At 45.0% G+C, this 19,776-nt stretch overlaps 1 protein-coding gene across 1 annotated transcript; it reads right to left on the reverse strand.

Annotated features, from left to right (window-relative positions):
• Positions 1 to 2,362: 2,362 nt before the first annotated feature.
• On the reverse strand, positions 2,363 to 19,573 carry LOC311138387 (isotocin receptor-like; the record flags this gene model as incomplete). Its single annotated transcript, XM_084173054.1, has 2 exons — positions 2,363 to 2,616; positions 18,643 to 19,573. 2 exons carry the CDS (start codon positions 19,571 to 19,573, stop codon positions 2,363 to 2,365), a joined length of 1,185 nt encoding a protein of 394 aa, XP_084029180.1.
• Positions 19,574 to 19,776: the final 203 nt, after the last annotated feature.

Here is a 19,776-nt window from a genome sequence, read left to right on the forward strand (position 1 = left end):
TCCTGTTCTTCACATGATGAAGGTCTTTCATAGGATACCTGGCCACCCTAGTCCCTCACATGTTGAGGGTCTCTTTCAAGGTCTCTTTCAGGGTATCTGGCCACCCACTGCAGATCCTTGCATGAATAAGGTCTCTTTCCCACCCCACTCTGTGGCCTTGGATGAAGGTCTTTCAGGTTTAGAGAGTACCTATCCCACCTCAAACCTTACATGAGAAGATCTTACAGATATCTGGTGGTCCACTGCTTTTCCTCCATGGTCCTCAGGAGCTGGAGATTTGGGCCTTGTTTCCCAGTTGTGATGTAACTTAAGCATTACAATGATCGTGCCAACTTTTTAAGTGTTTCCCAAATAAGCAAGTATCCTTACCCAATAATAATACACTAAATCATAGATTGGGCACATCATTGCGCATATGTTGTCACACAACATTAAACATATTGAGGCAAAAATTACAGACAGTAGCCTAGTGGCAAAATAGAACTCAATTGATTGAACATGAAATTGATTTCAATATGATTGAAATATACAGTGCCTTCAGAAAGTATTCATACCCCTTGGCTTATTCCACATTTTGTTGTTACAGCCTGAATTCAAAATTGATTAAATATTTTTATTTTCTCACCCATTTACACACAATACTGTATAATGACAAAGTGAAAACATGTTTTTAGAAATGTTACCAAATTTATTGAAGATTAAATACAGATATATCTCATTTAACCTAAGTATTCACACCCCAGAGTCAATACATGTTAACCTTTTGCAGCGATAACAGCTGTGAGTCTTTCTGGGTAAGTCTAACAGCTTTGCACACCTGGATTGTACAATATTTGCACATTATTCTTTTAAAAATTCTTCATGCTCTGTCAAGTTGGTTGTTGATCAATGCTAGACAGCCATTTTCAAGTCTTGCCATAGATTTTCAAGCCGATTTAATAAAAAACTAGGCCATTCAGGAACATTCAATGTCGTCTTGGTAAGCAACTCCAGTGTATATTTGGTCTTGTGTTTTAGATTATTGTCCTGCTGAAAGGTGAATTTGTCTCCCAGTGTCTGTTGGAAAGCAGACTGAACCAGGTTTTCCTCTAGGATTTTGCCTGTGATTAGCTCTATTCCATTTCTTTTTATCCTAAAAAACTCCATGGTCCTTGTTGATGACAAGCATATCCACGATGCAGCCACCACCATGCTTGAAAATATGAAAAGTGGTACTCAGTGATGTGTTGTGTTGGATTTGCACCAAACATAACACTTATTCAGAACATGAAGTTAATTTCTTTGCCACATTTTTTGCAGTTTTACTTTTAGTGCCTTACTGCAAACAGGACACATGTTTTGGAATATTTGTATTCTGTACAAGCTTCCTTCTTTTCACTCTATCATTTAGGTTAGTATTGTGAAGTAACTACAATGTTGTTGATCCATCTTCAGTTTTCTCTTATCACAGCCAATAAACTCTGTAACTGTTTTAAAATCACCTTTGGCCTCATGGTGAAATCCCTGAGCGGTTTCCTTCCTCTCCTGCAACTGAGTTATGAAGGACACCTGTATCTTTGCAGTGTATCCAAAGTGTAATTAATAACTTCACCATGCTGAAAGGGATATTCAATGTCTGCTTTTTATTTTATTTGTACCCATCTACCAATAGGTCTTTGCGAGGCATTGGAAAACCTCCCTGGTCTCTGTGGTTGAATCTGTGTTTGAAATTCACTGCTCGACTGAGGAACCTTACAGATAATTGCACACCAAGTAAGTCCATGCAACTTGTGTGTTGACTTATTAAGCACATTTTTACTCTTGAACCTATTTAGGCTTTTCATTACAAAGGGATTGAATACTTATTGACTCAAGATATTTTAGCTTATCATTTTTAATGATTAAAAAAAACATAATTCCACTTTGACATTATGGGATATTTAAATTCAGCCTGTAACACAACAAAATGTGGAAAAAGTCAAGGGGTGTGAATACTTTCTGAAGGCACAGTATTGGCCCATATAGCTTATTTATCTTTCAATGCAGTCATCTCGGTTTTCATTTGAAGAATCGTTTTATCCTTCACTTGTAACAATTGAAAATACTTGGGCAACTTTATATTTGTATTCAACTTCGTTCTGAAGTTATCGCGGTCACAGTCAGACAGATAGCCTAAACATCTTGATTCTATGTTTAGCTAAGATATCCTGTGAATAAAGGGGCAAAAAAAGCATCTAACGATGCACTTAGCTGCACAAGCCTTGCATGGTGAAGATCTAAGTCTTCACCATGCAACCCCCTCTCTGACTGGTATGAAGAAGGGCTTTCGGGAGTAGCGAGTTCCTGTCCCACCCCCACTCATCTCCTCCATGGTCCTCACTCCTCATGTGCTGGTGGTCTGAGTGATGCTCCTCTGACTACTATGGTTCTTGATGACGTAGGTGGGGGTGGAGATGCTCCTGCGGCTCTGCTGGCGGTCACACCCTCCGCACTGTGAGGCCTTCAGGTACAGTGAGGAGCAGCAGATGAAGCACCTCATCAGGTCGTGGAACAGGTGGCCAGCGAAGAACATATAGATCCACGGGTTACAGCAGCTGTTCAGACTTGCCAGCAGCATGGCAATGATGAACGCCATGTCTAGGATAGAGAGAGGGAGAGAGAGAGAAGGAAGGAGACTTTGAATTCAAAATTGAAGGCTTCCTGAATACTGTAATTTCCACCTGGCGACGGCTTTCAATATACAGGTAAATGCCAAAATAAAGGAAACACCAACATAAAGTGTCTTGATAGGATGTTGGGACACCCCGAGCCATAACAGCTTCAATGCACCTCTGTATAGATTGTACAAGTGTCTGGACTCTATTAGACAGATGCAACACCATTTTTCCATGAGAAATTCCATTATTTGGTGTTTTGTTGATGGTGGAAATCGCTATCTCCGGTGGCACTCCAGAATCTCCCACGAGTGTTCAATAGGATTGAGATCTGGTGACTGAGACAGCCATGGCATATGGTTTAAATCGTTTTCATGCTCATCAAACCATTCAGTGACCACTCGTGCCCTGTGGATGGGGGCATTGTCATCCAATGGGGGCATAGCCATGGTAGCCAAAATAATGGCCTGCCCACCATTTTTATACATTACCCTAAACATGATGGGATTATAATTGCTTAAATTAATTTAGGAACCACACCTGTGTGAAAGCACCTGCTTTCAATATACTTTTATCCCTCAGGCATCAAGTGGGCCTAAAATGTAATCCATCATCAACAGAGAACTTTCAACTTTTTATTTAGTTTTATAATGCATTCATGCAAGGCAAGCTTCCTAATATATAATGTATAACACCTAAACAAGCGAAGGAACAATAGAAAGAATAATACCAGTTTTCCATTCTCCTTACAGTACTGTATGTGAGGCTGATGAAGTGAGTGTGTACATCTTCTCTCCCACTCCCTGTCTGTGTGAGTTATGATCAGAGCCAGAGTTGAAGATGAGATATGGTGACAGCCTCTCTCTCTCTCTCTCTCCCCATAGCCTCTCCTTCATTCTACAGACTGTTGAATATACATTAGGCTATAAAGATATATAGGACAAAGCCTCAAGGGCAAACTCGATCTGGTATAGAAGTGTTTGATCCTAAAGAAGACCGCAGCAGTACCCAATGTTACAGTACAACCACAGAAATAGAATGACTATATTATATTACGTGGTCCTCTGTAGCTCAATTGGTAGAGCACGGCGCTTGTAACGCCAGGGTAGTGGGTTCGATCCCCGGGACCACCCATACGTAAAAATGTATGCGCCCATGACTGTAAGTCGCTTTGGATAAAAGCGTCTGCTAAATGGCATATTATTATTACATGAGTAGGAATGCACTGACAAACAATTAGGACAGTTGAGAGCTGAACAGCTAAACAGGTGTCAATTGGTATCACATGGATGTAGTCTTCTTGACTACTTTCTTATGTCATTCTCTCTGGGACCAAAAGTGAAAAAAGTGTTGATAGGGGACAGAATGCGGTGGGACCATCAAATAATTGGCATATATAGTACTATTACAGAATTTCCACATGGGCGAGGGTATTGGAAATTTAATCAAAGCCTAATGGATGATAACTTGTTTTTAACTAGGACAGAAAAATGTATAACTGACTTTTTCCGACATAACATACAGTACCAGTCAAAAGTTTGGGCACACCTATTCATTCAAGGGCTTTTCTTTATTTTTACTATTTTTTACATTGTTGAATAATAGTGAAGACATCAAAACTGTTAAATAACACATATGGAATCATGTAGTAACCAAAATTTTCAGATTCTTCAAATAGCCACACTTTGCCTTGATGACAGCTTTGCACACTCTTGGCATTCTCTCAACCAGCTTCATGAGGTAGTCACCTGGAATGCATTTCAATTAACAGGTGTGCCTTCTTAAAAGTTAATTTGTGGAATTTCTTTCCTTCTTAACGTGTTTGAGCCAATCAGTTGTGTTGTGACAAGGGAGGGGTGGTATACAGAAGATAGCCCTATTTGGTAAAAGACCAAGTCCATATTATGGCAAGAACAGCTAAAATAAGCAAAGATAAACGACAGTCCATCATTACTTTAAGACATGAAGAACTTAGAAAGTTTCTTCAAGTGCAGTCACAAAACCCATCAAGCGCTATGATAAAACTGGCTCTCATGAGGACCGCCACAGGAATGGAAGACCCAGAGTTACCTCTGCTGCAGAGGATAAGTTCATTAGAGTTACCAGCCTCAGAAATTGCAGCCCAAATAAATGCTTCACAAAGTTCAAGTCACAGACACATCTCAACATCAACTGTTCAGACGAGACTGTGTGAATCAGGCATTCATGGTCGAATTGCTGCAAAGAAACCACTACTAAACGACACCAATAGAAAGAAGAGACCTGCTTGGGCCAAGAAACACGAGCAATGGACATTAGACCGGTGGAAATTTGTCCTTTGGTCTGGAGTCCAAATTGGAGATTTATGGTTCCAACCGCCGTGTCTTTGTGAGATGCGGTGTGGGTGAACTGATGATCTCCGCATGTATAGTTCCCACCGTAAAGAATGGAGGAGGAGTTGTCATGGTGTGGGGTGCATGCTGGTGACACTGTCTGTGATTTGTTTAGAATTCAAGGCACACTTAACCAGCATGGCTACCACAGCATTCTGCAGCGATACGCCATCCCATCTGGTTTGGGCTTAGTGGGACTATCATTTGTTTTTCAACAGGATAATGACCCAACACACCTCCAGGCTGAGTAAGGGCTATTTTACCAAGAAGGAGAGTGATGGAGTGATGCATCAGATGACCTGGCCTCCACAATCCCCCGACCTCAACCCAATTGAGATGGTTTGGGATGAGTCGGACTGCGGAGTGAAGGAAAAGCAGCCAACAAGTCCTCAGCATATGTGGGAACTCCTTCAAGACTGTTGGAAAAGCATTCCAGGTGAAACTGGTTAAGAGAATGCCAAGAGTGTGCAAAGCTGTCATCAAGGCAAAGGGTGGCTATTTGAAGAATCTCAAATATAAAATATATTTTGATTTGTTTAACACTGTCACGGTTTCGGCCGAGGCTGCCTCTCTTCCTTGCTCGGGCAGGCTTCGGCGTTCGTCGTCTCCGGAATACTAGCTGCCACCGTTGCATGTTTCTATGTTCGTTTGCTTTTGTCTGATTGTTGTTACACCTGTTATCGTTTAGTGTAATTAGTGTCCTAATAGTTCTCGTTGTGTTTGTCTAGTGTTGTGTGTTATTGTTTTACTGTCGTGCCGGTAGGCTGTTATTCTACTGTTTGCTCGGTTGAGCTATCTCTCCATATTGTTTGGAGTGTTTTGTCGCACCTGTTAGTGCGCCCGTTATTTTCGCCTACGTGCGGAGTTTTCGCCTCAGGGCATTTATTCGTGATTGTTTTTGTGTGCATCTACTAAAGTCTGTTGGACTAACGTTCTGCGTCCTGCGCCTGATTCCACCACCACACCCACCTACATCTACCTTGACAGAATAACACACCCTAAGAATGGAATCAACAGGAGCCGCAGCAGCACAGGCGACGCTGGAGGACCGGGTTTGCGAGCAGAATGACCAGATCCTGCGGATGGGGTCCGCACTGCAGGAGGTGATCACCACCATCCGAGGCTGGGAGACCCGAGGGACACCTCCACCACCATCCTCCCTGCCCGCACCATCGGCAAGTCAGCCCATTCCCGCTCCGTAACCCAGAGGAGTTCGACTCTCGCTCCTGAGGGCCTACGATGGGACCGCTGCCGGGTGTCAGGGATTCCTTCTCCAGGTGGAGCTTTACCTGGCCACCGTGCACCCGGCGCCCTCGGGACACGAGAGCGTGTCCGCCCTGATCTCCTGCCTTTCCGGTAAGGTGTTGGAATGGGCCAACGCAGAGTGGAGGAGAATCGACGCTACCACCATCACCTACGACGAGTTCTCCCGCCGCTTCAGGGCGGTGTTTGACCATCCCCCGGAGGGGAAAGCGGCGGGGGAGCGTCTGTTCTGCCTCCGGCAGGGGAAGAGGAGTGCCCAGGAGTTCGCCTTAGAATTCCGTACTCTAGCGGCGGATGCAGGGTGGAATGAGCGGGCCCTCATCGATCACTACCGATGTAGTCTACGTGAGGACGTCCGTAGGGAGCTGGCCTGTAGGGACACCAGCCTCTCGTTCGACCAGTTGGTCGACATGTCCATCAGGCTGGATACCCTGCTAGCTACCCGCGGACGTCCCGAGGGGGGTCCGTCCATTTCACCCTCCAGCGCCTCCGAGCCGTGCCCCATGGAGCTTGGGGGCGCTGGCGCTAGAGAGAGGAGGGGCCGGATGACGAGGGGGTCCATCTCCTGCACCAACTGTGGTCGGGGAGGACACACCAAGGCTAGGTGCTGGGGATGGCCTCCTAGGGGAGAAGACGACAGGTCTCGCACTGGGGAGTCCTTCCAGGTGAGTAGGCGCCTTTAGGGGGGGCGATGAATGGAAGACAGCCTTTAGTACCACCTCGGGCCATTACGAGTATCTTGTCATGCCATACGGGTTGATGAACGCTCCTTCAGTTTTCCAATCATTCGTGGATGAGATCTTCAGGGACATGCAGGGGCAGGGGGTGGTCGTGTACATAGATGACATTCTCGTGTACTCGCCTACCCGAGTCGAGCATGTGGCCCTGGTGCGCCGAGTGTTGCGGAGGCTGTTGGAGCACGACCTGTATGTCAAGGCAGAGAAGTGTCTGTTCTTCCAGGAGTCGGTCTCCTTATTGGGTTATCAGTTGTCTGCGTCAGGGGTGAAGATGGAGGTAGACCGGGTGTCAGCCGTGCGTAATTGGCAAACGCCAACCACTGTGAAGGAGGTGCAGCAGTTTTTGGGGTTTGCGAATTACTACCGGAGGTTTATCCGGGGTTTTGGACAGGTGGCAGCTCCCATAACGTCTCTTTTGAAGGGGGGTCTGGTGCGTCTGCAGTGGTCAGCCGAGGCGGACAGGGCGTTTGGGAGGCTGAAGGACCTGTTTACCTCAGCCCCGGTGCTGGCGCATCCGGATCCCTCTTTGCCATTTCAGGTAGAGGTGGACGCGTCAGAGGCCGGTGTAGGAGCCGTGCTTTCGCAACGGTCCGGCGCGCCACCTAAACTCCGCCCCTGTGCTTTTTATTCCAAGAAGCTCAGTCCGGCGGAGCGAAACTATGACGTAGGGGACAGGGAGCTGTTAGCCGTGGTACAGGCCCTAAAGGTGTGGAGGCACTGGCTTGAGGGGGCTCAACACCCTTTCCTCATTTTGACGGACCACAGTAACCTGGAGTACATCCGGGCAGCGAGGAGGTTGAACCCTCGCCAGGCGAGGTGGAATATGTTTTTGACCCGGTTCACATTTAAGATCACGTACATCCCTGGGTCACAGAACGGTAAGGCAGACGCACTGTCTCGGCGGTATGACACGGAGGAGAGGTCCGTGGAGCCCACTCCCATACTGCCGGAGTCTTGTCTGGTGGCACCGGTAGTGTGGGAGGTCGATGCTGAACTCGAGCGGGCGTTACGCACCGACCCTAGTCCACCTCAATGCCCGGAGGGTCGGAAGTACGTTCCACTCGAGGTTCGGGATCGATTGATCTATTGGGCTCACACGTCACCCTCCTCTGGACACCCTGGTATCAGCCGGACAGTGCACTGTCTTAGTGCCAAGTACTGGTGGCCCACGTTGGCGAGGGATGTGAGGGTTTATGTTTCCTCCTGCTCGGTGTGCGCCCAGTGTAAGGCGCCTAGACATCTGCCTAGGGGTAAGTTACTACCCCTGCCCATTCCACAACGACCATGGTCTCACCTCTCGGTGGATTTCCTCACTGACCTTCCTCCTTCACAGGGGAATACCACTATACTGGTCGTTGTGGACCGGTTTTCTAAGGCCTGTCGTTTGCTCCCTATGCCGGGCCTTCCTACTGCCCTGCAAACCGCCGAAGCACTATTCACCCATGTGTTCCGGCACTACGGGGTACCCGAGGATATTGTGTCTGATCGAGGTCCCCAATTTACCTCCAGAGTCTGGAGAGCTTTTATGGAGCGGTTGGGGGTCTCGGTGAGCCTCACCTCGGGTTACCACCCGGAGAGTAATGGGCAGGTGGAACGTGTGAACCAGGATGTGGGTAGGTTTCTTAGAACATACTGCCAGGACCGGCCGGAGGAGTGGGCCAGGTACGTTCCCTGGGCCGAAATGGCCCAGAATTCCCTATGCCATTCCTCCACTAACCTAACCCCTTTCCAATGTGTGTTGGGTTACCAGCCGGTTCTGGCACCTTGGCAGCAGAGCCAGATCGAGGCTCCTGCGGTGGATGAGTGGGTGCGGCGCACGGAGGAGACATGGAACGCTGCACACGTCCACCTGCAGCGGGCCCTCTGTCGTCATAAGGCGAGCGCCGATCTCCACCGCAGTGAGGGACCGGTGTACGCACCTGGTGATCGAGTCTGGCTCTCTACCAGAAACCTGCCCCTCCGCCTGCCCTGTCGGAAACTGTGTCGGCGGTTTGTAGGGCCATTTAAACTCCTCAGAAGGTTGAACGAGGTGTGTTACAAATTACAACTACCTGTTGAGTATAAAAGTATTAACGCCTCGTTCCATGTGTCTCTTCTCAGGCCGATGGTAGCTGGCCCACTCCAAGAAAGTGAGATCAGGGAGACTCCATTGGACATCGAGGGGGCACCGGCGTACTCCGTGCGGTCCATCTTGGAATCGAGACGTCGGATGGGGGGTCTCCAATATCTAGTGGAGTGGGAGGGGTACGGCCCGGAGGAACGGTGCTGGGTGCCGAGGAGAGACATTTTGGACCCGTCTCTCCTGACGGAATTCCATCGTGGGCACCCGACGCACCCTGCTTCGCGTCCTCCTGGTCGTCCCCGAGGCCGGAGTCGGCGCACGTCTGGAGCCGCGCGTCAAGGGGAGGGTACTGTCACGGTTTCGGCCGAGGCTGCCTCTCTTCCTTGCTCGGGCAGGCTTCGGCGTTCGTCGTCTCCGGAATACTAGCTGCCACCGTTGCATGTTTCTATGTTCGTTTGCTTTTGTCTGATTGTTTTTACACCTGTTATCGTTTAGTGTAATTAGTGTCCTAATAGTTCTCGTTGTGTTTGTCTAGTGTTGTGTGTTATTGTTTTACTGTCGTGCCGGTAGGCTGTTATTCTACTGTTTGCTCGGTTGAGCTATCTCTCCATATTGTTTGGAGTGTTTTGTCGCACCTGTTAGTGCGCCCGTTATTTTTCGCCTACGTGCGGAGTTTTCGCCTCAGGGCATTTATTCGTGATTGTTTTTGTGTGCATCTACTAAAGTCTGTTGGACTAACGTTCTGCGTCCTGCGCCTGATTCCACCACCACACCCACCTACATCTACCTTGACAAACACTTTTTTGGTTACTACATGATTCCATATGTGTTTTTTAATCGTCTGGTTGTCTTCACTATTATTCTACAATGTAGAAAATAGTAAAAATAAAGAACCCTTGAATGAGTAGGTGTGTCCAAACTTTTGACGGGTACTGTAGATATATATATATTTACAAAAAAATACATGGGGGATTGGAAATGATGCAGACAATTACATTGATGGAAGCTACAATATATCTGTAATATTAAAGCTGATCTATCCCCTAAAAAGAAAACGATATAGGAGGGTAAATCACAGAATACAGAGTTTATTCTGTAGTCCAGTGCAAAAAAAACAGGCGCACTGGAATGAAACAGGCACACAGGGAAAATATACCCCGGCAATACAAAATACACGTAGCTCAACCGAGCTACTCTCTCCTCACAATAAACAATCACCCACAAGGACAAGGGGGGCAGAGGAAACACTTATCTCGCTGGATGTTGTCATTAACACTGTAAATCCTTCTCTGGTCATGGATCTTAATTTGTGCAAAGACACAGGTCTTTTCTCAATTAGATTTGCTCAACTCCTGCATCCTCTTTCCTCCGTCCTCTCTGGCTTCCTTTTGAAAAAGGTCAAAGGTAATCTAGGAGAGGTGGCGAGGAGAGGGAAAGTGGACGAAAATGTGCTTGTATGAAATGAGACTGCTTCTCGCGCTCCCTCAGACAAATTACATTTACTGGGTGGAATCCCTAAATACATTTATAAAGTGATAAAAACAAATTCAGTTAGTTGTGCGGATACCGTATAGATAAAGGGATAAGTAGCATCTTAGTTTTAAATGTTTGCATGCTTTTCTCCTTCATGAAAACAATAAATGATTCAAAAGGGCTGTGGCAGATTTTTAAACTCTTCCGTGAAGGACTCGGTTTCCGTGTCATGGAGGAGAGAGGACGGAGGAGAGAGGATGGGGAACAGACTTTTGCCCAAACAAGGCCTTGCATTGCAGCTTATCCTAGCGTAGGCCATGGCCTTCATGAAGCATGGATTAGCTCATGATTCTCACCATCCAGAGAATGAATCACACGCCAAATGACAGAGTCATATATCCACTGTCCTATTTCCTCCACATTAATGGCTCTGACAGGCGTTCAGAGCTAAGCTGACAAATAGGCTCATGGTGACAGCACAGGCAGACACCGGTGCAAATCATTGCCACTCGCCATCTATATCACTTATCACTTAAGGCCTAAGGCATGGCCATGACCACAAGACATCAGACCTGAGTTCCGAAAAGTTTTGAAATCTTTGTAATACATTGAGATTTTGCATCTGGAGTGCCAGATGGGCAGGGTTCGCATTTTGCTATTGGTTCATTACAACATGCAAGCTACAGTAAATCAAGCATACTTTTACATTTAGCAGATTATCTTATTCAGAGGGACTTACAGTAAGTACATTCATCTTAAGATAGCTAGGTGATACAACCACATATCACAGTCGAAATATATGAAAGTATTACAAATAGTATTTGAACCCAGATCTGCAAGACCTGTGGAAAATACAATTTTACTGATGAGTGGGTGAACAAAAGAGGGGGATGAAGCTTTCAAAAACTTTTTTTGTTGGCTGAAGGAGCACTTTTTAGACTGATAGGCCATTTCAAGAACATAAATGTTATTTTTGATTTCACTTTTCCAATTCCAGTGCTCATTCAAAACCTGAGTTGCTCCTAGCCTCTCCCACACCCAGAGGCTCCTAGGCTGACACCTTGATGTCACAGTACATTTACCCTCCCTAACTCTCAAAAGGCCCTGCAGGGCTTTTGAAATGAATAACTGCTACTTTTCTCCTCCACATCCCCTAATTTGGTTGTTTCCATTTTGTGGTGTATTTATGGATTGTAACAACATCATACACTACATGTGGACACCTGCTCGTCAAACATATTATTCCAAAATCATGGGCATTAATATGGAGTTGGTCCCCTCTTTGCTGCTTTAACAGCTTCCACTCTTTAGGGAAGGCTTTCCACTAGATGTTGGAACATTGCTGCAGGGTCTTGCTTCCATTCAGCCACAAGAGCATTAGTGAGGTCAGGCACTGATGTTGGCCGATTTGGCCTGGGTTGCAGTCGATGTTCCAATTCAACCCAAAGTGGTTCGATGAGGTTGAGGTCAGGGCTCTGTGCAGGCCAGTCAAGTTCTTCCACACCAATCTCAATAAACCATTTCTGTATGTATCTCGCTTTGTGCACGGGGGCATTGCTGAAGGAAAGGGCCTTCCCCAAACTGTTGCCACAAAGTTGGAAGCACAGAATCGTCTAGAATGTCATTGTATGCTGCAGCGTTAAGATTTCCCTTCACTGGAACTAAGGGGCCTAGCCCGAACCATGAAAAACAGCCCCAGACCATTATTCCTCCTCCACCAAACTTTACAGTTGGCACTATGCATTGTGGCAGGTAGCGTTCTCCTGGCATCTGCCAAACCAAGATTAGTACGTCGGACTGCCAAATAGGACCTTGTGAAGATGCTGGAGGGAACAGGTACAAAAGTATCTATATCCACAGTAAAACGAGATCTATATATACATAACCTGAAAGGCCGCTCAGCAAGGAAGAAGCCACTGCTCCAAAACCACCATAAAAAAGCCAGACTATTGTTTGCAACTGCACATGGGGACAAAGATCATACTTTTTGAAGAAATGTCCTCTGGTCTGATGAAACAAAAATAGAACTGCTTGGCCATAATGACCATCGTTATGTTTGGAGGAAAAAGGGGGTTGCTTACGAGCCGAAGAACACCATCCCAACCGTGAAGCACGGGGGTGGCAGCATCATGCTGTGGGGGTGCTTTGCTGCAGGTGGGACAGGTGCACTTCACAAAAAAGATGGCATAATGAGTAAAGAAAATGATGTGGCTATATTGAAGCAACATCTCAAGACATCAGTCAGGAAGTTAAAGCTTGGTCGCAAATGGGTCTTCCAAATGGACAATGACCCCAAGCATACTTCCAAAGTTGTGGCAAAATGGCTTAAGGACAACAAAGTCAAGGTATTGGAGTGGCCATCACAAAGCCCTGACCTCAATCCTATAGAATATTTGTGGGCAGAACTGAAAAAGTGTGTGCGAGCAAGGAGGCCTTACAAACCTGACTCAGTTACACCAGCTCTGTCAGGAGGAATGGGCCAAAATTCACCCAACTTATTGTGGGAAGCTTGTGGAAGGCTTCCCAAAACGTTTGACCAAAGTTAAACAATTTAAAGGCAATGCTACCAAATACTAATTAAGTGTATGTAAACTTCTGACCAACTGGGAATGTGATGAAAGAAATAAAAGCTGAAATAAATAATTATCTCTCCTATTACTCTGACATTTCATATTCTTAAAATAAAGTGGTGATCCTAGCTGACCTAAGACAGGGAATTTTTACTAAGATTAAATGTCAGGAATTGTGAAAAACTGAGTTTAAATGTATTGGGCTGAGGTGTATGTAAACTTCCGACTTCAACTGTAGTGTACATCAGCTTTGAGCTTGATGGTTTGTTTGGCCATTCCAGTGGTATGTGATGTGTTTTGGGTAGTATACAGTGAATTCGGAAAGTATTCAGAACGCTTCACTTTTTCCACATTTTGTTACATTACAGCCTTATTCTAAAATTGATTAAATTGTTTTATTTCCCTCATCAATGTACACACAATACCCCATAATGACAAAGCAAAAAACTTTATTTATTTTGTGCGCAAATCTATTAAAAATAAAAAACAGAAATGCCTTATTTACATAAGTATTCAGACCCTTTGCTCAGGTGCATCATGTTTCCATTGATCATCCTTGAGATATTTCTACAACTTGATTGGAGTCCACCTTTGGTAAATTCAATTGATTGGACATGATTTGGAAAGGCACACAACTGTCTATATAAGGTCTCACAGTTGACAGTGCATGTCAGAGCAAAAACCAAGCCATGAGGTCGAAGGAATTGTCCGTAGAGCTCCGAGACAGGATTGTGTCAAGGCACAGATCTGGGGAAGGGTACCAAAAAATGTCTGCAGCATTGAAGGTCCCCAAGAACACAGTGGCCTCCATCATTCTTAATGGAAGAAATTTAAAACCACCAATACTCTTCCTAGAGCTGGCCGCCCGGCATAACTGAGCAATCAGGGGAGAAGGGCCTTGGTCAGGGAGGTAACCAAGAACCCGATGGTCACTCTCACAGAGCTGCAGAGTTCCTCTGTGGAGATGGGAGAACATTCCATAAGGACAACCATCTCTGCAGCACTCCACCAATCAGAGCTTTATGGTAGAGTTGCCAAACAGATGCCACTCCTCAGTAAAAGGCACATGACAGCATGCATGGAGTTTTCCAAAAGGCACCTAAAGACTCTCAGACCATGAGAAACAAGATTCTCTGGTCTGATAAAACCAAGATTGAACTCCTTGGCCTGAATGCCAAGCATCATGTCTGGCACCATCTATACAGTGAAGCTTGGTGGTGGCAGCATCATGCTGTGGGGATGTTTTTCAGCGGCAGGGACTGGGAGACTAGTCAGGATCGAGGGAAATATGAAAAGAGCAAAGTACAGAGAAATCCTTGTTAAAAACCTGCTTCAGAGTGCTCAGGACCTCAGCCTGGGGTGAAGGTTCACCTTCTAACAGGACAATGACCCTAAGCACACAGCCAAGACAGTGCAGGAGTGGCTTCAGGACGTAGTCTCTGAATGTCCTTGAGTGGCCCAGGCAGAGCCCGCACTTGAACCCGATCGAACATCTCTGGAGAGACCTGAAAATAGCTGTGCAATGACGCTCCCCATCCAACCTGACAGAGCTTGAGAGGATCTGCAGAGAAGAATGGGAGAAATTCCCAAAATACAGGTGTGCCAAGCTTGTAGTGTCATACCCAAGAAGACTCAAGGCTGTAATCGCTGCCAAAGGTGCTTCAACAAAGTACTGAGTAAAGGGTCTGAATACTCATGTAAATGTGAAATTAATGTGGAAAACGTCAAGAGGTCTGAATACTTTCCGAATGCACTGTATATGATATCTGTATAGAAAACAGACTGTATTTGGACTTTATGTGTATACCAGAAGTGTATATATACTGAATGTATACGCAGAGCAGGTGAAGTGAATATAAAGTATGTGAGTGTATTATACATGTTGGTATTTGTGACTCATTTCAGGAAACTAGGCTTATGTCGCGCGTCACTACTTCATAGGAGATGCATTTGAAAGTAAACATAAATGTTTTATCAAAGTGCATTTTTTGGCAGAAATGCCTTCTGGAACATGTGAACTTTCATTTGCCTTAATAACAAACTTTTATGCTATCTGTAAATACAAATTAAATGGTTAAATTACAATCCTTGTTGGTTTAGCCACGGAAAAAGACAGGAATCTTCCTGCTAGCCATGATTGGCTGAGATAATGGATGGGCTGGACATGCCGAGAGATGAGTTCAGATTGGTTTGCCATGTAGCATGCTTCTGTCTATAACATGAGCTGCTCAGTATGTGTAGGTAATCCTTTCGAACGCAGCTTTTTGGAAAGATTTCACAAGGAACTGCAAAAGTGTTTGATTGCAAATATGCAGAGGGAGTCAAAAAGAGAACACACAAAAAGATTACAGCTTCAAACTAAGGGTAACCATGGCATCCGTGACAAAGAGGGAGAAGCGTTCATCCATGTATATGGGTAAGATAGTCTAGCTAGCTAGATATTATGTAAATGTATGCATTCACTAACTGTAAGTCGCTCTGGATAAGAGCATCTGCTAAATGACAAAAATGTAAATGTAAATATTATACATTTCTAATTTTGTCAGAAAGTCATTTTCATTGCAAGTTAAAGCATACTGTTAGCTATCTAGCTGGCTCACTAGCTAACGTTACGTGTATGATCTGTGCAGTAATATTATTCGAATCTCAGAGCCATTTGCATTGCTAGTTATAGCCCAATGTTAGCTAGCTAGCTAACATTGAACCTAGTTGGTTAGCTTTAGCTACAGATTCATGCAGGGTAGTAACATTATGAGTTGGAATCATTGTTCATTTTTTAGCTAACTACAGTGAGGGAAAAAAGTATTTGATCCCCTGCTGATTTTGTACGTTTGCCCACTGACAAAGAAACGATCAGTCTATAATTTTAATGGTAGGTTTATTTGAACAGTGAGAGACAGAATAACAACAACAAAATCCAGAAAAACACATGTCAAAAATGTTATAAATTGATTTGCATTTTAATGAGGGAAATAAGTATTTGACCCCCTCTCAATCAGAAAGATTTCTGGCTCCCAGGTGTCTGGGACCATAGTCACCAAGAAAACAATTGGTAACACACTACGCCGTGAAGGACTGAAATCCTGCAGCACCCGCAAGATCCCCCAGCTCAACAAAGCACATATACAGGCCGGTCTGAAGTTTGCCAATGAACATCTGAATGATTCAGAGGAGAACTGGGTGAAAGTGTTGTGGTCAGATGAGACCAAAATGGAGTTCTTTGGCATCAACTCAACTCGCCGTGTTTGGAGGAGGAGGAATGCTGCCTATGACCCCAAGAACACCATCACCACTGTCAAACATGGAGGTGGAAACATTATGCTTTGGGGGTGTTTTTCTGCTAAGGGGACAGGACAACTTCACCACATCAAAGGTGCGATGGACGGGGCCATGTACGGTCAAATCTTGGGTGAGAACCTCCTTCCCTCAGCCAGGGCATTCAAAATGGGTCATGGATGGGTATTCCAGCATGACAATGACCCAAAACACATGGCCAAGGCAACAAAGGAGTGGCTCAAGAAGAAGCACATTAAGGTCCTGGAGTGGCCTAGCCAGTCTCCAGACCTTAATCCCATAGAAAATCTGTGGAGGGAGCTGAAGGTTCGAGTTGCCAAACGTCAGCCTCGAAACCTTAATGACTTGGAGAAGATCTGCAAAGAGGAGTGGGACAAAATCCCTCCTGAGATGTGTGCAAACCTGGTGGCCAACTACAAGAAACGTCTGACCTTTGTGATTGCCAACAAGGGTTTTGCCACCAAGTACTAAGTCATGTTTTGCAGAGGGGTCAAATACTTATTTCCCTCATTAAAATGTAAATCAATGTATAAAATTTTTGACATGTGTTTTTCTGGATTTTTTTGTTGTTATTCTTTTTCTCACTGTTCAAATAAACATACCATTAAAATTATAAACTGATCATGTCTTTGTCAGTGGGCAAACGTACAAAATCAGCAGAGGATCAAATACTTTTTTCCCTCACTGTAGCTAGCTACTTATCTAAACAAAAAAACAACACTATGCAAGTAACCATTTTACTGTACCATTTACACCTTCTGTATCTTGTGCATGTGATAAATAAACGTTGATTTTATTTGATACAGTGTGTGTTTACCAGAGACGGTAATGTGAAGAACAATATGCACCTGCACCAAAGTCAAATTAGGATATAACGTTTGCCCAACGAGACAGTGTCCATTCTCCAGTAGAATGCCCTGCTTTTATTTCGTCACACTCACAACCGTAAGCTATGTTCTGTAATAGCTCACCATTAACTTGTAAATAATTATCTTGTTGTGAGTTTATTTTCCTCTAATATTTAATAGAAATTAGTTCAAGTTAAGACGTTGTCAGCTATATGATATGGTCATTATTTGAACTGGCTAGCCAACTAACTTAACGTTAGCTAGCTAGCTAACAAGTTAGAAACTATCCAAAACATTGTTTAGAAATGTGCTTTTAGTTGCCTGGTTTGCTAGATTGACATATACTAAATACATTTTTAAACGGATGGGTTTATTGATGATAAAATACACCAGTTATGCTACTTTGGACCGCCAGGCTGCTGATGTCAGGCAGCCCGTCATTTTTCTGTTTATACTTTTTCATTACGACAACGACAAGTTTGATGTCGGACGACAATAGAATGTTCATAATGTCACTGCGACAACTGTCTACAGACATGGCGATAGACGTAGTATCAACCAGCCTTTAGTCTTGAAATCTTTGGTTGTTTAGTACACTACCGTACTCACTCTGTTTAGCACATGGCCTCACGTGAATCCTTAAAGAGATGGGTGGGGCTAAGGCTTAAGTGGGTGTGAATTATGCTGAAAGAGTGTAGGCAATGAAGAGCTCTCCAGTAGGTGTACCAAAACATTCAAGGGACATTTTCTCAAAAGTGGGGTTACAAATGTATCAACCGAATCAAGCTGGTCGGTCACATTTGAGCCGGATCAAAAAGCAATTGAAAATGCCCTCTTCCCTCTTCATGAGCAGATCCAGAACTCTCTTACTAAAACAACATTTGACCTGTTCAGATAGTGACAAATAGCACCAGGAGAGAGACAGGAGAACAACATGTCTAATACAAGACATTCCCCAACTAATGACCCCGTCCCAAAAAACAGCAAAATAAAAACTGGAGAATAAAAAAACAGCATATGGATTATGTTACTCCCTGTGCCTCCCTCACTTGTTTTGCAATGATGAATCATTTTGCAGGGCGCACTAGAGGGGGCTCTTCTACCTTGTTTCACTCTACAGTGTGTGAGTGTGTGTGTGTGTGTGTGTGTGTGTGTGTGTGTGTGTGTGTGTGTGTGTGTGTGTGTGTGTGTGTGTGTGTGTATGTGTGTGTATGTGTGTGTGTGTGTGTGCTCAATGTATTGAGCCAACAATTTATCTACATTATGCAGCATTGCTATGACGCACATTTGGCAACTTGATTTACTTTTCTGATACGGTGCGTAATAGGCTTCTCCTTATAACCCCATCCATGCATTGTGTAATTCACGCATAAAGCCCTTTATAGTTTACCTTCTCTGGGCGCAGCAGGGTCCCATGCCGACCACATTTGTACGAAGAAAAAAGGAGTCCAACAAACAATATAAGCTACGACTATGACAAAAGTCATTTTGACAGTTCGGATCTTCGCTTTTGATATGAGCCTCACGCTGCTCACCCGAGAGAGCGCTGCGCCTTTAGACGCCCGCGGCGTCAGAGACATACACTGATCCCGTCTGGTTTTCATTTTAAAGTTTTGCCATATTTTAAAACTTATCAGGCCATAGCAAACACTTAGGATAGCCACTGGAATGATGTAGATTGTAAGACTAATCCATGTAATGTACGCCTTGGCGCCCCAGGGTTGCACGAAGTCTCCCCAACAGTCATAAACTCCGTTTCCCACCTCCCTCAAGGAAAATATATACACTTGAGGGGTACTGAAAACCAGACTAAGCATCCAAGAGGCAATCACATAAAAACGGTCCTTCCTCTTGTGCAGAGAGCGGAGGGGCTGACATATCGCCAAGCATCTATCTATGGACATTAGAACAAGCATATATGTGGACGCGAACATCCCGACAACCTGTAGGTACTTCACCAGCCTGCACAGTAAATCCGACCCGTAGAAGCGGAATGTAATGTCCCAAATTAGCTGCGGGAGGACCTGGAAGATTGCCACCACCAGGTCCGCAATACTGAGGTGTTTCATGAAGTAGTACATCCGAGAGTGGCTGTGCTTGCTCGTGTGGATAGCCAAGAGGACGCAAAGGTTACCGACCAGCGCGAGCAGCAGGACTAGGACAAGAACGGTCACCTCCACTTTGGCCACCTCCTCGTTCCGCTTCAGGGGGTTCACGCCGGTCTGGTTCCTGGTACCGGTCTCGTTTCCACCGCGACTCGAGTTGGTCCATGAATCGTTCATCATCACCCACACGTCTTGGTCTCGCAGGTCCTCCATCATTCATGGGTAAACTGGCCACTAATGCTTTTCACCCTGATCTTAAAAACACTGCTTCCAGTACCAGAGATTGGTGAGGTGAGTGACTGATTGGCTCCCCATCTGCTCCTTGTTCATTTGTTTATCATTTCCCGTTTTTCCAAACTTTAACAAGCTTGTTTTCCGTTTACATGTTTCGACGGTAGGCCTATAAAGGCAAAGTTCAT

Source organism: Coregonus lavaretus (genome assembly GCF_964263955.1).
Source record: "Coregonus lavaretus genome assembly, chromosome: 12".
Classification (NCBI taxonomy): domain Eukaryota; kingdom Metazoa; phylum Chordata; class Actinopteri; order Salmoniformes; family Salmonidae; genus Coregonus; species Coregonus lavaretus.